General features: G+C 44.8%; 2 protein-coding genes across 5 annotated transcripts in view; one reads left to right on the plus strand and one right to left on the minus strand.

The window, feature by feature from the left end:
* Positions 1 to 363: 363 nt before the first annotated feature.
* stk24b (serine/threonine kinase 24b (STE20 homolog, yeast)) lies at positions 364 to 10,551 on the minus strand. Its single transcript, XM_076723495.1, has 12 exons — positions 10,415 to 10,551; positions 9,756 to 9,995; positions 6,875 to 7,105; positions 6,465 to 6,521; positions 5,156 to 5,264; positions 4,688 to 4,845; positions 3,711 to 3,896; positions 3,473 to 3,621; positions 3,050 to 3,173; positions 2,902 to 2,970; positions 2,575 to 2,711; positions 364 to 2,461 (listed from the first exon to the last, which is right to left on the minus strand). The coding sequence occupies exons 2-12, from the start codon at positions 9,795 to 9,797 to the stop codon at positions 2,425 to 2,427; spliced, it is 1,299 nt and encodes a 432-aa protein (XP_076579610.1). The 5' UTR covers positions 9,798 to 9,995; positions 10,415 to 10,551; the 3' UTR covers positions 364 to 2,424.
* Positions 10,552 to 11,787: 1,236 nt separating this feature from the next.
* The window catches only part of LOC143315923 (sodium-driven chloride bicarbonate exchanger-like), a 37,961-nt gene continuing 33,974 nt past the window's right edge, over positions 11,788 to 15,774 (plus strand). For 3 of the 4 annotated variants that reach the window (XM_076723492.1, XM_076723489.1, XM_076723490.1), the window contains exons 1-2: positions 11,832 to 12,116; positions 13,617 to 13,646. In XM_076723492.1, coding sequence (XP_076579607.1) covers positions 12,069 to 12,116; positions 13,617 to 13,646 — 78 coding nt within the window. In that variant the 5' untranslated portion in view covers positions 11,832 to 12,068. Of the gene's footprint in view, positions 12,117 to 13,616; positions 13,647 to 15,774 lie in introns of all 4 variants that reach the window. The other variant, XM_076723493.1, reaches the window with a different exon arrangement.

A 15,774-nucleotide genomic window follows, 5' to 3' on the forward strand; every position in this document is an offset into this window, starting at 1 on the left:
AAGTAAAAGAAGGAAAACCTCTGTCCAGAAAGAGGTATGCTACTGTCATGCACTCAACACTCATAAGTCAAACTAAATTATTTTTGTTAGCTGTTGAACTGTTAGCTAACGTTAGCTATTTGGTAGTTTGCTAGCATATGGCTAATATGAGCTAAGTTAGCTAACAGGGGAGGATGGTTTGAATGGGTCAGGACTTGGTTGATAGTTGGTAATTCCGTACATTGTAAAAAGTGATAACGTTTATGTGCTACGGACATATGAATTCCTTAATGTATGACGTAAAGCAGCAGTGTTTTAAAGTCAATACTATATCTTACTGGAAGCCAGTGTCAGGAGTAAATGAGCCATGCACGACGCCAAGTTCTCAGTTAGCATTAGATCTTTATTTCTCATGTCACTTTGAAAGCTTACAAGGAGCTTACATTTAACTTGGGAATCCTCAAATGACACAAGCAAAGATTATATACAGTAATATAAACTGTCAGCTATGATAAAGGAGACCAAATGTACACATTTTATTTCCGTAGCATATGTTTTTCTGTAAGGTATAGATATTTTTTTGCCAGAGGCAGGTGCCCATATCCATAAAGCATTCCATATTTCCATACTTAACTCTTTGCAGTTATAAAAATATCAGATATTTCTTAATTTCATTCAATCCCTGTGTTGACAAGTGCGACTTGATGCAACTCCTCAACATTATTGCTGCATTAGCACAGTAGTAAATTCTGGAACTCTTAAGTAAACATATATAGTAAAACATGGCTATTAGCAACTTTTTTCGTCTTTTTTTTCCCTCTTAACAGGTTTCTTTAAATACTCGACACACTCTCAAAGTGCAAAAAAAATCTGAAAATTAAAAAACAAACAAAAACAAAGGTGCAAATCATACTACAAACATCTGGTGAAAGCATGAAAGAGGACATGGCACTTCTAGCATGGTGTGGAAGTGAGAACAGAAATGTCTGGAGTGAGGAAACACGGTTGGCGTTGATCTCGGCGGCTTGGCTCGTCCTGATCTGCGCTTCAGTTTGGCCGTGAGCGAGTGTCGCGATCGCCTACGATGGTCCTTGCCAGTTACTCCACTTTAGCTTTTAAGTAACGCAAAGGATAAATTACAAGCCAAGGAAATAATACTTCACATGATATCAGCCATACGCAGTGGTTCCCCTTTGAACTGTCCTCAACTTAAGTTTTTTTTTAATTAAGAGCCACTGTCGACACAGATCTACCTTCATCCTTGACCTAAACATTTCAAAACTGACTTAAATTGTTTAAACATAAGCACAGGTAGGAGTCCCCCCCCATCCCCTGACTACAAAAACAAAGGAAAAGCTTCTGCCTCTAAACAAAATAAGCTCAGTATCATAATTAGTTGGATGATTCAGCAGGTGATTGAATGGAAGATTGCAGCTCAGTCACTTAGTAAGAAAACGCGGATGAATACTGAGTTTCACTCACCGACAAGTAAAAGAAAACAAACTAAACCTCTTGATGAAATGCCAGAACGTGGAGGTGTGTATCTTGAAAAGGCAAGGCATTTTCTGTTCTGTCTGTCTGTCTGTCTGTCTGTCGGTCGGAGTAACGTTTGAAATCTTTAAATATCTACTTTTAAACATCATCAATATCTACAAAATGCGCATGACCATTTTGTACACAGTGATTCATTTCCCGCAACTCGTAATCATGTACAGCATAGCGACCCACCCCCCTCCTCCTCCTGCTCCTCCTCCTCCTCCCGCTGCCTCGGAGGACAAAGTCCACTTAAAGCACTTTACCTGAGGTTTCATTAAGAATGCTGCAATTTGCCTTAACAGGGAGTCTTACATAACGCGAGAGCACACGTGCGCACACATACACACGCACATACGCGCAGGTGCCCACACACACGTCGTGCATTCAGGCACGCACACACGCAGCTTGCACACTAAGATAATGTCCCTGCAGGTTCATCAAGCATGCTTTCAGAGGTTCTGGGATATTTAAGAGGGGGAATGAAGTCTTGTCTTGGATTTTGGGGATGGGGGGGGGGGGATTTCGGCTCCTTGTCGAGCAAATTCCACACAGAGACTCGGCGGTGTGAGGCTGGAGAAGTCTGGTGTATACAGAGCCCAGAGTGTGGCTCGGCTGTTGCTCTGAGTTTGAGTCTTGTCCCCTCACAGCCGATTCGACGGGTTCTGCTGCCCCCCGAGCTTCTCCTCTCACACGTGGCTAAAAGAAGCTCTCCAGAGTCTCTCTGCTATCCTCCGCGTCGGAGTTCAGTCATTTTTACAGGCTCCATTAGCCCCGCCCCCCGACACGGGAGGTCAAACATGGTCAGCTGGTATTGAATGACTTGACCCCTGGCTTTTAACCCTCTGAAGTGGCTGTGGTGTTGGGGGGGTGGGGGCCTGGGAGAGCAGGGCTGGGGCAGAGAGCCAATGACTAGGGGGAGGTGGAGGACGTCCTGCTTGTGGAGAAACTGTAAAACAGAAAACAAGGACAGCACATTATTATCATTTGCTGCATGAAAGAAAACTGCTGACAATTTGGATTACAGTCTAGTTTGTGCAGAAAACCAGAGCCAGACGTTACCTCTGGAGCCTGTGGACCATGTGAGCCACCAGAGAATCGGAGATGCCGGGGTAGGCCTCCTCAGCCAGCAGGATGGCCTCCCTCAGCTCATCCAGGACCATGGGGTTCCCGTTCACCTGCTCCTGTCTCGCCTTGAGCTGGGAGCGAGGAGGAAGGCGAGGCAGCAGACATTTGATTAGATCGATAAGAGACAGACAAGATGAGAAAAGCAGTTTAATCAAAGCGGAGGACCTATCTGGGCGTGACTGGCACCAGCGTTCGTTAGAAGCAAACTCAGCTGAAGGGTCAGACATTTCCTCTACATAAGCCTAGGATAGAGCTCCTCACCTCAGCTAATGCAGGAGAGATGACTGTGGCCAGGCTCTGTGAATAAGGCCTCTTTGGAATGTCTTTTGTCTGTGGAAAGACAGAAAGAGTTGAGACAGGAAATCAGCGCCTGGAGGACAACCTGTTTTTGAAGCTGTGGTGCTCTCACCTGGTCTGCCGCTCCTGACTGTCCCTCCCCATTCTGCAGCTTCTTGGGGTCCTTCTCCCGGATGGTGAAGATCCAGTCGTCGCTGCCAAAGTCGTTCCCGCCTGACGCCTGGCCATCCTGCTCTCTGATTGGGCGGAAATGAAGGAGGCTTTGAACATTGATCACGATGAGTAATGAAGTCACACATAAGTGCTTAAAGCTCATCATAACAACTGTGGGAGGAAAGCAGCACAGAGGATCAGAGTCTGCCTCGGTCAAAATTACTTTAGAGGAGTCAAAACAGCTGCCAGCATAATGGCACGCAGTGAAAACAAGCAACATGAAGATGACGTGAGTTACAAGCAGAAATCTCTGGTGCATTTCTGCTGTACTTCAGGGGAAAAAAGCTCACATCTGACGTGATGAGGATGGTATCAGACTTACGAGTCAGACTCATCAGAACTGGACTCTGTGGTTCTAGACTGCTCTGCCTTCCACCTCTTGTACTTGTCCACCAGCTCGGTCAGGTAGGAGGTCTTTTTCGCATGGCGAACAATCAGCTTATGCTTCAGCAGCTCTTTGGCAGTTGGCCTCTGTGGAATTGAAGAGATGAGCACATGACGCAGGAAGGAGAAACAAACCAGAAAGATCCTTAAAAATGCAAAAAAAAAAAAATCCTTACAAAACTGGGCTCTTTGTTGAGACAGGCCTCGACAAACTCCTTGAGCGGTTTGCTGTAGTTGCCCTCCAGCGTGGGCGGGTTGTTCTTTGGGATGAGGAATAAAACCTTCATGGGGTGGAGCTCTGAGTGCGGCGGCTCGCCTTTCGTCAGCTCGATGGCTGTGATGCCCAGAGACCAGATATCAGCCTGAAACACACAGGGAGACCTGGTGAAAACTTAGCATACATGGTCTTTATACGAGCGGGCAGCAGGCAGTAAACATGCTAACAGATTAGCTCCTGATAGGCAGCATTAGCTCGAGCAACCTGATTGGTCATGTCACCCTGGCCTTCCAGGTTGCAGCTGTCCGTCGAGAGTTAAAGGACGGTTTGCTGTGGTTTAAAAAAAGCTGCGAATGACCAGCCCTGCTCGCTCTGTGTCTTCATTGTATAAATGGATGACCTCATTTAAAGCATACTATTACTTTACACCTGCAGCACTGCCGCTTTCTCTGCAGAGTGAGAAAAAAAAGTGTAGAGTTTTCTTGTAAACAAACAAATGTTTACATTCAGTGTTTCTCACGCTGATAATGCATGTTTACATCCACTTCCACAAGCTCGCTGCTTTTGCAGGTGCGTTGTTTGCTCATTACAACAACCAAGTGTTGATCAACAGAACGGCGTGAAATGATCAGCGAGGGTGCGCATTGTGTCACGTGTGGTCACACACTCCGCCGCTGCCTGCACAACACTGTACGAACAAAGCACTGATAGTATCAAAGAACTCCACAGGGTACCTATTAAAGTAGTAGCAGCTTCAATATCCAGAGTTTCCTGCTTTCTGTCACTTCACTGTTAACGTGACGTTCCCTGCAGGGTGCAGTCTGACAGCAGTGTTTGTTAGCACTGTTCCAAAGTGCGATTCTGACAGAGAAATGCAAATCAATGCAGCGAGACGAGTGCAATGGTGCACAGCGCAGACATAACCCGCTGTCTTACCTTAGAGTCATACGCCGACTGTTTGATGACCTCGGGCGCCATCCAGAAGGGCGTGCCGACGAAGGTGTTGCGTTTGATCTGAGTGTCGGTGAGCTGTCCCGCCACGCCGAAATCCGCCAGCTTCACCTCTCCTTGCTCGGACAGCAGCACGTTGGCAGCTGCGGAGGAGAGGACAGATGGGAGGTTGACGTGATCGCACCGAGCGAGAAGCCAATGCCGCGTCATCAGACACTTCTGTCAATGCCATTCATCAGCGTCACCCATTTATTTAATCAAAGGGGGAACAACTGTCAGGAGCCTTTTAGTGAACCGCCGCAGCGTTCATCTTAATTCCCCCGACGAAACACAAACTACAGACTGAATGAAACCATAAAAGGACGTCAATACCATTAAGGTGCCATGTGATATTTAAGTGTGCTCGCTGATGCTGAAACCCGTGTCCTCTAGCAGTCTCGGTCTGTCAGCTACCTTTGATATCCCTGTGGATCTTCTTTTCAGAGTGGAGATACTCCAGGCCCTTGAGGATCTCTCTCAGGATTGTGGCGATCTGGGTCTCATCCAGAGCTCCAGGCTCCATCTTTAGAAGAGAAACAAAGACCGTGAGCCGTGGGTGTCAGCTGAACCTCGGGATAATTCGTTCCAACAGGGCTGACAGTAGAGGGACAGCAATGAGGAACTTATGCAAAGCTAAAAACACAACTCTGATCCAGATTAAAGGAGCAGTGCACCTAACATTACATTAGATCACACGGCTGGTGATCAATGTTTCCTGCTTTCAAGTACTGTGTGAGTAACCAAAGCCTGATATGTGAATCCTCTGTGCCATAGTGCTCCGTTATTGTCCAAAAACTATTAAAAACACGTGTATGAGCCACGCTGTTGGACCGGGTGACATGTTCCCTCACTACCATGAACACACGCAGTGGTTTATTTTGACTCAATCCCACACACACCGTCCTGCTGCCAGAAATACTCACTAGAGCACCAAATGTGGATTAAGCCTCAGCTAAAAATAGTCCCCTACAAATGCACTATTTCCTCCTGTTTGAGAAACGTTTGATAAAAACTACAGTGGCCAGCTGTTTTTGGAAATCATTTGGCCTTTTTTTTAAAAAAAAAAAAAAAATGAAACTATGTGTGTGAGCTGTTTTTAAAGGTTTATATCTTCAGTAGGAATGAGTCTAAGGGTTCCCAGACCTGAAGCAGAAAATGTACTTTGCTATTTACATACATGGCTAACATGGCATTAAGATGGTTTTGGTGTGATTTGCCAAGATCTGGATGAATGTCAGCATGGTTACTCACAACCTTGGTGTGAACAGTTTTTCTTCTTACTCTTGAATATGCCTGCCAACTGCATCTCCAGGCAACAAAACAGCTCAGAGTCATGTCTGTGGATTATCTGGAGTAACTCTGTCCTTCTTTTTGGATAGAGACGGGAGGAGGAGATCAGAGTTTTTGGCCCTCAAACCAAATCAGCAGCATCAGGGTGTGCAAAAGGTAAGAATTCAATCCCAGAGATCATGTAAAACATCATCATCGTCAAGTGACTCTGCTGATAGCAGACAGGATGAGATGCTTCAAGGTGTCAGGTCAAAATCCTGGCTGTGGTTGATATTAGTCTAACTTCTATTTATTTCACAGCATCGTGGAGCATGGTAGGAAGTGTTTACCACCTCCGCGAAGCAATTATATTGATGTTTTATTGTCTTTTTGGGTGATCTGGGAGACAGTGCAAAGCTCAGTGCAACACAAACATGGAGCAGGAATCACTTACCAAATCTAATGCGGAGCCTCCTCCTAAATACTCCATGATGATCCATAACTTAGTGTCCTGGAAGAGTGGAGACAGAGACAGACAGCGGTCGTTTAGTGCATTTCACAGCTGGGTTGTGAACGAAGTTACTGACTTATTCAGAGATGTCAAGAGCCAGGTGCCTTCTTAAACAAGTCATGATGACATTAATAAGGGCTTGGTGGGTGTCTGAAGACGTCTGAGGCTAATCCCTTTTTAATTTAGGATTATTCAGGGAAGAAGCGGGTAGAGGAAGAGAAATCCTTTTATGTCTCATTCCATTTGCTCACATGGAGGTTTGATTTATGAGGGACGGATGCAAAAATACTGAACTACTGATGCATATTATGTGGACTAGAGCCGTGTCCTGCGTCAGCATGTGTGAAACAAACCTTCAGGTATGAGCCGTAGTACTTGGTGACAAAGGGGCTATCGCACTGGCTCAGCACTGTGATCTCCTGCTGGATGTCTTCGATCTCGTCCTCCGCCTCCTCCAGGTCTATGATCTTGATGGCCACCACTTTCTGGGTGCGATTGTCGATGCCTTTGAACACCTCGCCAAACGAACCTTTGCCAATGCGCTCCAGCTTGGTGAACAGCTCCTCCGGGTCAGCTTTGGCATTCTGCCGGTGACGGGAGGGGGAACAAAGCAGGGGGGGGAAAGGGGAGGCGGATTTAAAATAAAGAAAGAAAAAGGAATGTTTGAAAAGAACTGAATGTTGGGGAGTGAATAGGAAACACCAGCAGGGTGCCATTCTTACAGGATAAATTAATTCATTCATTGCAACACCTTGTGTTTGTGTACACAGAGAGACACAGGAGAATGAAAGGGAAAGAGTGCAACAATTGGACAAGATGCATGTTAAAAAGAATTTAAAATACGCTACTAAAATACACGTTTAGTCCTCTCAATACCATGGTGCACCCCTGGGGTTTACTGTCTGCCCCTTCTTTTCTCCATTAATCGATTAGGCTGTGAAATGTCAGAAAACAGCTTCTCAGGATCGAGCGACACATCTTCAAATGTTTTGTTTTGTCCAAACAAGAGGCCAAAAATCAAAGATATTCAATTTTACAGTACAATAACAGATAAGAGGAGATAAAATCTAAAATTTGAGTGGCTGCAGCAGCAATTTTTGGCCGTTTCTTGCTTGAAAAATGACTGCAGCTCTGCTGTTGACTCTGAACTTGAGTTCATTTGTGCAAATATGGTCTGAGCAAAGTAAAAAAGGCTTTTTCAGGGTTTCCATAAAGAAGCTAAAAGAAACTTTTAACAGAGTCCTGGAGCGAATCTTCTGTGTTGAGTGCGGTGAGTCGTCAGCATTTTAAAATAAGAACTACAATTATGTCTAACCACAGTGCCCGCCTTCAACCACTGACTCAGCCAATAGCAGGCCTCCAAAGTTGATGGGGGGGTAAGGGCAGCATCCCATTGGTCATCACTTCTTAATATTTTTCTTGTTTAGACGATGAGGATTATAGATGAAATGCATTCATTTCTAATCAGGGATCCCTGCAGAGAACCTCATGTAGATTCTCATGCAGGTAAGCATTTGATACGTGACCTGACAGGGACAGGAATGACTCAAATGGTCCCGTGTGTCACCTCTTCTGACTACCTCTTTCCTGATTTTCGTGGTTTGGGACAGATCACGTGGTGGGACTGTAAATGAGCCAGTTTGTGCTGGGATGCAATGATGAAACATCTCTAACATCCTATTAGTTGTACAGCCAAAAAGGACCGTTGGCACTCTGAGACACAATTATAACTCCTCTTGAGCCCAGAAGACCGAGAGAGACAAATGCAGTTCTGTCGTATGACTTCAAAGTGTCTTAGGTGGACATTTGAAGTGTTTATTAGAGCAGAAAAAAGCTGGAAATGTGTTGAGTGAATACAGTAAATCCTGTTTCCAACTTTTCTGGGGTAGCACACTGTAGTATCTGAGTGATGTATGGAGGAGAAAAAACCTACTTGAACACAGTGAGATGTGAACTACAATGACTTTACTCTCCAGAGGCTGTTATGTGGGAAACACAACAGCAGGCACCGACAAAAACAACTTCCTTTTATGACCTTTTCGGAGCAGAGAAAGGGTCAACGTGCCCGTTCTGAGATAGCTAAAAATGAAAACAGCTGCCTTACGCAAGAAGGGATCCTTATGTCACCAAAGGAGATCATTTTGGTGCCATGAAAGAGATTTACTCAAGAAACTAAACAGTGATCCCGCTGATTCAAAGTGTGGTGCAGAACGGATTAAGAAGCGATAAAGGGATAAGTAATATTTTATTAACAATAAGATGCTTTGTTTGGGAATAAGGGGTCAAACTGGATCATGAGTTTCAAGTCAAACTGCAGGCAAATGTGGGCTTTTGCTGCCTGATTTACAGCTTCCACTGGTAGATTTAGACATGCATTAAATGAGTCTTTGAAATGTGAAAATATTGCTAAAACAGATTCAACCGTCAAGCTCAAACTTTGATTACACTCGCCTCTGTGTCCTGCAGGTTAATTTAAGAACAATCGCTGGGACTGGCACCACATACCGTCTTCACAGTGTAGCATGAGTTATTGTGCTCTAAATGGACTGGAGCCTTTAATGGTGCCAAAATCCCAGCAGTTCATCTGCCTCTGATGCATCCTCCCCCAGATTCTGAATCTGCATGCAAACCAAACCAGAGATATCCGCTAACAAGCCTGCACAGGGAATGTAATCTGGTGCATGAGGCAGTTTACATCAGGAGCAGTTATCTCCACTGGTTATCTACCCAACACAATTATCCCCTATAGGCAAAATCCTAAAGATAGCAGCAGAGGCAAGAACAAGGCTCATGTGTGCATAATACTGTCTTTGTACGGGGGACCCAGAGAGCTCTACTGCTTTCAAGTTATGCCTAGAAGATCGGAATTTTGTGTTCAGTGCATATCTTACTGTTGCAAAGATGTTGCGTTCAGGGGCTGACGGCGTGACAATAAACTAATATGACGACATAGCAGAGATGTAAATTAACTTTCTGCCATGCTGCCTTGGATGTCTTACAGTAGACTGTGACATCTGCTACACGCCTGACATGCATTTCATTCTGTAACACTTAGGTGCATCATGATCTTTGAAATATGTCCGACTTCCGATCGCAAGAGGATGAGATTTCACACTTGAGTTGGAAAGGTGTGCGCTGCACAAACCCACAGCAGGGAGTCAGAGAGTGTACATTTTGTTCTGCAGTGACCTCAACTACTTACTGCGGAACAAACTTAAAAGACATTTAGCTTACCTGCATCCCCGGCAGGTTGCCCTGAACTGGAGAATGGGCCATAGTGATGCTGACTGGATCTGCGCCTCGTGCGACAACGCAGAGCTCTCCTCGGCTTGACCTGTGTTTACAGTCCCGGCTGTGGTGCCGTCAGTGTTAGCAATCCTCCAGGACACCTGGCTGCGCGGGCCTGCCGAGAACCGTTCAGGTACTTTTATGTGGAGAGAAAAACGTCCTTCCACACACGCTGGTGTACTTCCCCTGTGTCGGAACAACCCCAAGTCATCCAAAACAGCTGAGCAAGCTAACAGACGTTCGCTAATGCTAACTCTGAAGCTGCAAACAAGAAATCCGCAATGTTAGTTTGCTAACCTGCTGGCTAAGCGTTAACCGGTGCGCTAAGTCAGATTTTTTTTTCCACTCGTGGGGGTTTACTGTTGCAACGAAAGAAACGAAGAAGTAGCAGCAACTGTTTATTGTAAAATTACCTCACTGTCACTTTCTGAAAGCGTATTCTCTCGCTAACGGTGTTGTCAGCTAGCTAACATGGTTAGCTCGCTAGCTAGCTAGCCAACGCAGACAACCTGACCAACGTTCCGTCAGCGAGCTGGCTCGGAGCACAATTTGTCTGCATACCGCAAATGTCACCCCAAGAACGGAGTCTGGAACAAACCGATTACCGAGCTTTTATCTTTGCTTTAACCAGTCTTCAGCGGCCCTACAGATCTGGCATCCGCGGCAAGGATAGCTCGCCAGTGTTTTTGTTTCCTCCCTCACTTTCGTCCCGTACTCTCGGCCATCTTGTCGGTGCTGTGACGCCTGGCTGGGCGGATCCGGATCCGGATCAACAACAACATCCTGACTTCTCTCCCAAGGTGTTGATTCCAGGTGGACGGACCCAGGTCCGCGTAAAAGTTTTTGAGTATTAATATGTGTGGTTATGGCTGTGTGCACCGCAGAGTCCCATCTGAGAAAAGGATGCCAGTTGGTAACTGCGGCGTGGTCCAGATAGACGGCGAAAGTGAGCTAATTAAGCTAATTAATAACCCATGTTATCCTTTATGGAGCTGAATGAAGTGAGAGCTGCTGATTAAATCGCTTGTCAGATTACTATGGGACACTCTGAAAGCCTGTCAGGGACCTTGGATGAGGCTCTGTGCCTCATCCTGGGAATCCTTGCAGTTGGCTTACCTGTCCGTAATCATACTATAATATAATAATAATCAACTTTTTATTATTAAATGCTGCGTTCATCTTTAATCCAGTAACGCAGTCATGTCGCAGCATTTTGTCTTCTCTGGAAGGACACTCATGTAACAGCATTAAACTGTATTCCTCTGAACTGAGATAACGCAATTGCACTGTGAGTAAATCAGATTTCAATGATTTCCCAGCCAAAGCTATTTGCTGTGCAGCAGCGCTAATTGCGCTCAGTCTAATTGACGTTTCGTGCGTTTCACCACAGGAGGGCGCCAGTGTATAAACTTCACTGCAGCGGCGTGCTTGTGTAATCTGGATGCTGATGCCGGTGCACCATCGCGTGCTGCAGCTACAATAAATACTGGGATGGCCAGTGCATTGCTGCATGGTGCTCCCCCCCCCCCCCCACTCCACGATCATTGAATACACAGTGATTTATATCTGGGCCGAGTACAGATGGCTGCGGCTGTTTTCGACCCGTTCTGACAGAGGGCCTGTGTGTGTCCCTCGAACAGGACACGCTGTCTCCACTCGAAAGGCATTCAACATGAGTGTGTGATTGTTGCTGCTGCCTTTAAAATGGATTTCACTGCCAAGAGGGCTCTGACCTCTGCAGGAGAGATGACACAAAGATGCTATAGCAGTATTGTTTGAATTGTTGCCTATAAGATATCACGGTGATACCTCATGGATGAGACGTTTTAAATTCACAATTTGGCGATAAACAAGCGCCTGCTGTCATTTAGACTAAAATATCTCCACATATAAAGCCTGCTTGTGTGGCTAGAAATACGCACGTATGGAGGATTAGTCCTCACAAATGAATTTCAGGGTGAAAATGTGCGCACAGCGCGTCTCGTCTGTGCGCCTCATCATCAGCGCGTCCAGGGCTGAAACGCGTGTAATGGGAAGCACTACCTCCCTCCTTCATGCGTAAATTATGTAGGGCAGGACGGGAATGCTGTGCCACCTCCATTTGAGAAAACCCGGCCGGTGAATGTGAGAGGGGGAGAAAAGAAAAAAAAAAAAAGAGAGAAAGAAATCACAAAAGCCAACCTCGTCTTCAAGCAGCGTTTGACAGAGGCGCAGCAGCGCATCACGACTTGTCTATTGTGAAGCCAAGGAGAAGAAAAGATGGACATCACGGATCAAGGAGCTCAAATGGAGCCGCTCTTACCAACGGTAAGCCTAACCAGACACGCTATTGTTGTGTTTATGTCCAGTTTCGTGTACTGTAGCTCCGAATATTAGACAAAGCTGAATGGGTTGTTGGTCATCAGCTTATGTAATTTCCCTTTAGAATAACACAGGCACAGTTGTAATGAAACGTCCCATCAGTGTAATCATATTCAATCCCTTTGTAAATCAAAATGACCCATATTTTGACTGCTTTGCTGGTCGTGCCGCCTGCATATCATGACAAACGTGGATGTTGCGCACCACAAATTGACACAACTGATGTTTTCACCGTGTACACAATTCATATTTGAGCGAATTCTGCATCTCTCTCACTACAAACGCCCACACCTTCAAACAGAAGGCATTTGTGATGCACTGTACAGGTTGATGCGATGTTACACAGCAGCTACAGTTAATCAGTGGCACCTTACTGTCTGCATTGGAAGGATCCATGATATGTTGCCTCTCAGACAGGTTTACCAGTTTTGTGCCAAGCTGTTGCTTTAAGCATACAGTACTGAGATGAGAGCACCAAGTGTTTGATCCTAACAGTGAGGAGACAGAGGGAGGTGTATGTCTCATCAGCTGGATGGAACAAGCTCACTGGATTATTATTCATAACCAATTTAGCCTATTTGTACACATTAGCATAAATTCAGTCATCAGATTGTGTCACATGTGAGTGGTTATCCCTCCCCTCACATATCCTCTCCAGAGTGGGATCAGGATGATGCTGGAGCACGAGAGGAACCAAACAGGTCCAATAAGTGTCCCCCTCAGGTCAGAGCCCAATGGCAGAATCCCAACTGAGTTTGTCTCAAATGCAGCACATTGAAGACAGAGCCTGCTTCTGCAGGTCAGCCCCCCCTCATTAGCATTCAGGTGAGCCTGTACCTAGAAGAAGAAGAAGAAGAAGAAGAAGAAAGAAACGCCAGAGGAGAGAGATGAAATGTGTTTGCTTTGTGCCACCATGTTTAAAAGCAACAGTTGCTCTGGAGGCAAATCAATACCCTCCTTGTTTTGTTCTATTTGTGGACGTGTTACATGAGGACTCGGTTTTCCAGAGCTTCCAGTGAAGCCTGATGTGGCGTGGGATGTCTCTTCTGTTTCCCCTGCAGTCTCAATGCAGTGTGCTTGCTTCTCCTGTTGTTGTAGCTCATTGCTGCTTCCCCTGTCCCTCCGCCTACATGGCAAGCAAATGCGTTGTCATGGTTTCTCCAGGATGTGTACGGGTATGTGAGGTGTTAGCATGGCGAGGATCTCAGGGGCTCCTCACACAACAAAAACTACCCGGTTCTACCAGGTTACCGGGTTCTCAAGGTCAAGCATGAGAGTATGTTTAATTTACAGCAGGAAGGGCTGTATGTGAATGCATCATTGCTAATGCCCTGTCTCTCACTGTTTTTGAGTTGGCACAAGTTAAGAGCATCTGGTGTCACAGTGAAGAATCCACGTCTTGCTTTTGTCCTGTTGATTGATTTCTTGATGTTCTTTGACTTGCAGGAACAAAGTTCCCAAGAGAATAAAGATGTGGTGAGTACATCTCTCATTCGCTTCATCAGCCCCGCAAAAATGTCCTATTGATCTGCTCAGTAATATCAGTGACAACTCAATTTAACACACTTGTTACAGACCGGTTTAAAAACGCAAGGATACGATCTGAAAATCAATAGCAAGAGGTAATAAAATAAGAAAATTTAAAGGTCAAGGCCAGAATAATAAAAAGGAGGTCACAAGAAATGTGCTGACTGTTGTTATGTGAAAGCAAGTCCGTAAACAGCTTTAAGAAGCAGTGGTGGAAAGTAATTCATTACATTTGAGGTATTTGTGTTTAATTGAGTATACTCTATGCTTCTAGGTCACAGTTACTTTTCAGATCTTTACGCAGAAAACACACGATAATAGATTAATGAATCACATGACTGCTTTTGTGTAAAAGCTGTCTCTCGCAGTGACAACAGAGACTCTGCAGTTCCCCTCAGCTTTAGCTTCTTTCAGCTCATTGTTTTGGCTTTTACAGCCCGTAGCTTTATTTGTTTCCTGTTTGCTGCCTCCATCAGCTTCATTCTGCTAAAATCCTAAAAGTATCCACTGTACCAGCTCGTCACATACGGATGCTTGTTCAGGACCCATGCTGTCACTTTTTAATGCACTCTATACCACTTCGGCATCATTTTTCAATATGCCGGATAGTATGAGACTGCTACAGACAACCTGTTCTCACTCCCAACATGTCAAATGATGGAATGAGAGCATTTAGCAGCCATAAAAAGTCAGACGTTTCCTTCAGGAAACCAAAACAGAGCTAAAAGGAAATATTGGTACTTACAAATCCCCATGAAGGTTGCCCAGTGTCTGAAAAGTTTGCTCATAAGTTTGCCATATGAACTTTAGAGGTGATAATGTGGCAATAGTGTGTTTCAGTCGGTCAGATTAAGTCAGTGGTCTCCAAACCTTTTTGGCTTGTGACCCCTCTAAATATCTCCCATCTTCATTTCCGTGACTGCTCAACGATTAGAGAAAAATGCCAGAAATAACACCAAATTTATGCAACTTTTGACCCCTTTGGAGAGGCACAACTCGGTATAAAGTAGTTCAAACTAGCTCCACCTCAAGATGCATCTATATGTACTATCTAATAATGACATATGTATGAAAGAATAACAGACCCATCAATCCTTACATTTACTGCAAAATAAGCGTGTTCAGTTTTGATATTTCAGATACATTTTGTTGAATGCAGCTCTTTAACTTGTTCCATTGTTGTATTAGACTTTTACTTAAATAAAGGATCTGAACACTTCTTCTGCCACTGAAGAAGTAATTCAAAGTTAAAAAAGTAAAATATTAGGCAGATTATCAGGCACGCTTTCTGTTTTCCTGATGGCAGAAGTGTGATCAGATTTTGTTCTTAATCCATCTTGTCTGTAACCTATAATCTACAGTAATAATGCACATCTGTATTTGGTTTATATCTTTGATTAGCCAGCTTTTCTAGCAGATGTCATGTATTTTTAGATCGCAATTGTCACACATGTCACAATGCATCTGGCAGCCACGCAAGGCTGAGAACATGCTGGGTAAATAAATAATAATAGATAATGGGAATTAAGGGAAATGGCTTTGAAGAGCTTGCAGGATGTGAGTGGAAGCAGGCAATCGAGCCGGTCGTAGAGAAGAGTTTTGATGCATCCATGTCATCTGTTCTGACAAAATATTGCTTATGCAACTGTGGGCTGTGAGCCAGACTGAGGACAAGGCTGAGCACAAAGCGGCTGCCACTGGCCAAACTGTGAAGCCTCCCAGAATTTCGGACTTCTGTATCCCTACTTATTGTGAGGATGCAGGGATGTTTATCACCTGTGCTGTGAGATACCTGAGCTATGGATTTATTGTCAGAGCAAAAACTGGCTACAGCTGATGGTACCATGATGCTCCCAAATGTCATCAACAGATGATCTCAAATCTTAGTGTTTGAATACATCTGAACAATATGAAACAATTGTCTTTATACTAGATTAAATCTGACGTTTTGTGGACTCATTTTAACCAGAAAAAGACTGGTGAAACCCCAGATGAGACAGTTTCAGGGCTGTGACATTCAACTGATCTTGAAGAAATAGCGTAAGGTTTTGGGAAATGCTCTTATTCATTTTCTTGC

Source organism: Chaetodon auriga, chromosome 23 (genome assembly GCF_051107435.1).
Source record: "Chaetodon auriga isolate fChaAug3 chromosome 23, fChaAug3.hap1, whole genome shotgun sequence".
NCBI lineage: Eukaryota > Metazoa > Chordata > Actinopteri > Chaetodontiformes > Chaetodontidae > Chaetodon > Chaetodon auriga.

What these genes read in the sequence shown, in the direction of transcription:
- stk24b (XM_076723495.1), bottom strand. Translation starts at nt 9,797, where the DNA reads ATGGCCCATTCTCCAGTTCAGGGCAACCTGCCGGGGATGCAG. An exon ending in GATCCACAGGGATATCAAAG is followed by an intron (nt 4,846 to 5,155) that starts GTAGCTGACAGA and finishes TCTCCTCCGCAG; the next exon opens with CTGCCAACGTGCTGCTGTCC. An exon ending in AGTTCTGATGAGTCTGACTC is followed by an intron (nt 3,174 to 3,472) that starts GTAAGTCTGATA and finishes CCGCCCAATCAG; the next exon opens with AGAGCAGGATGGCCAGGCGT.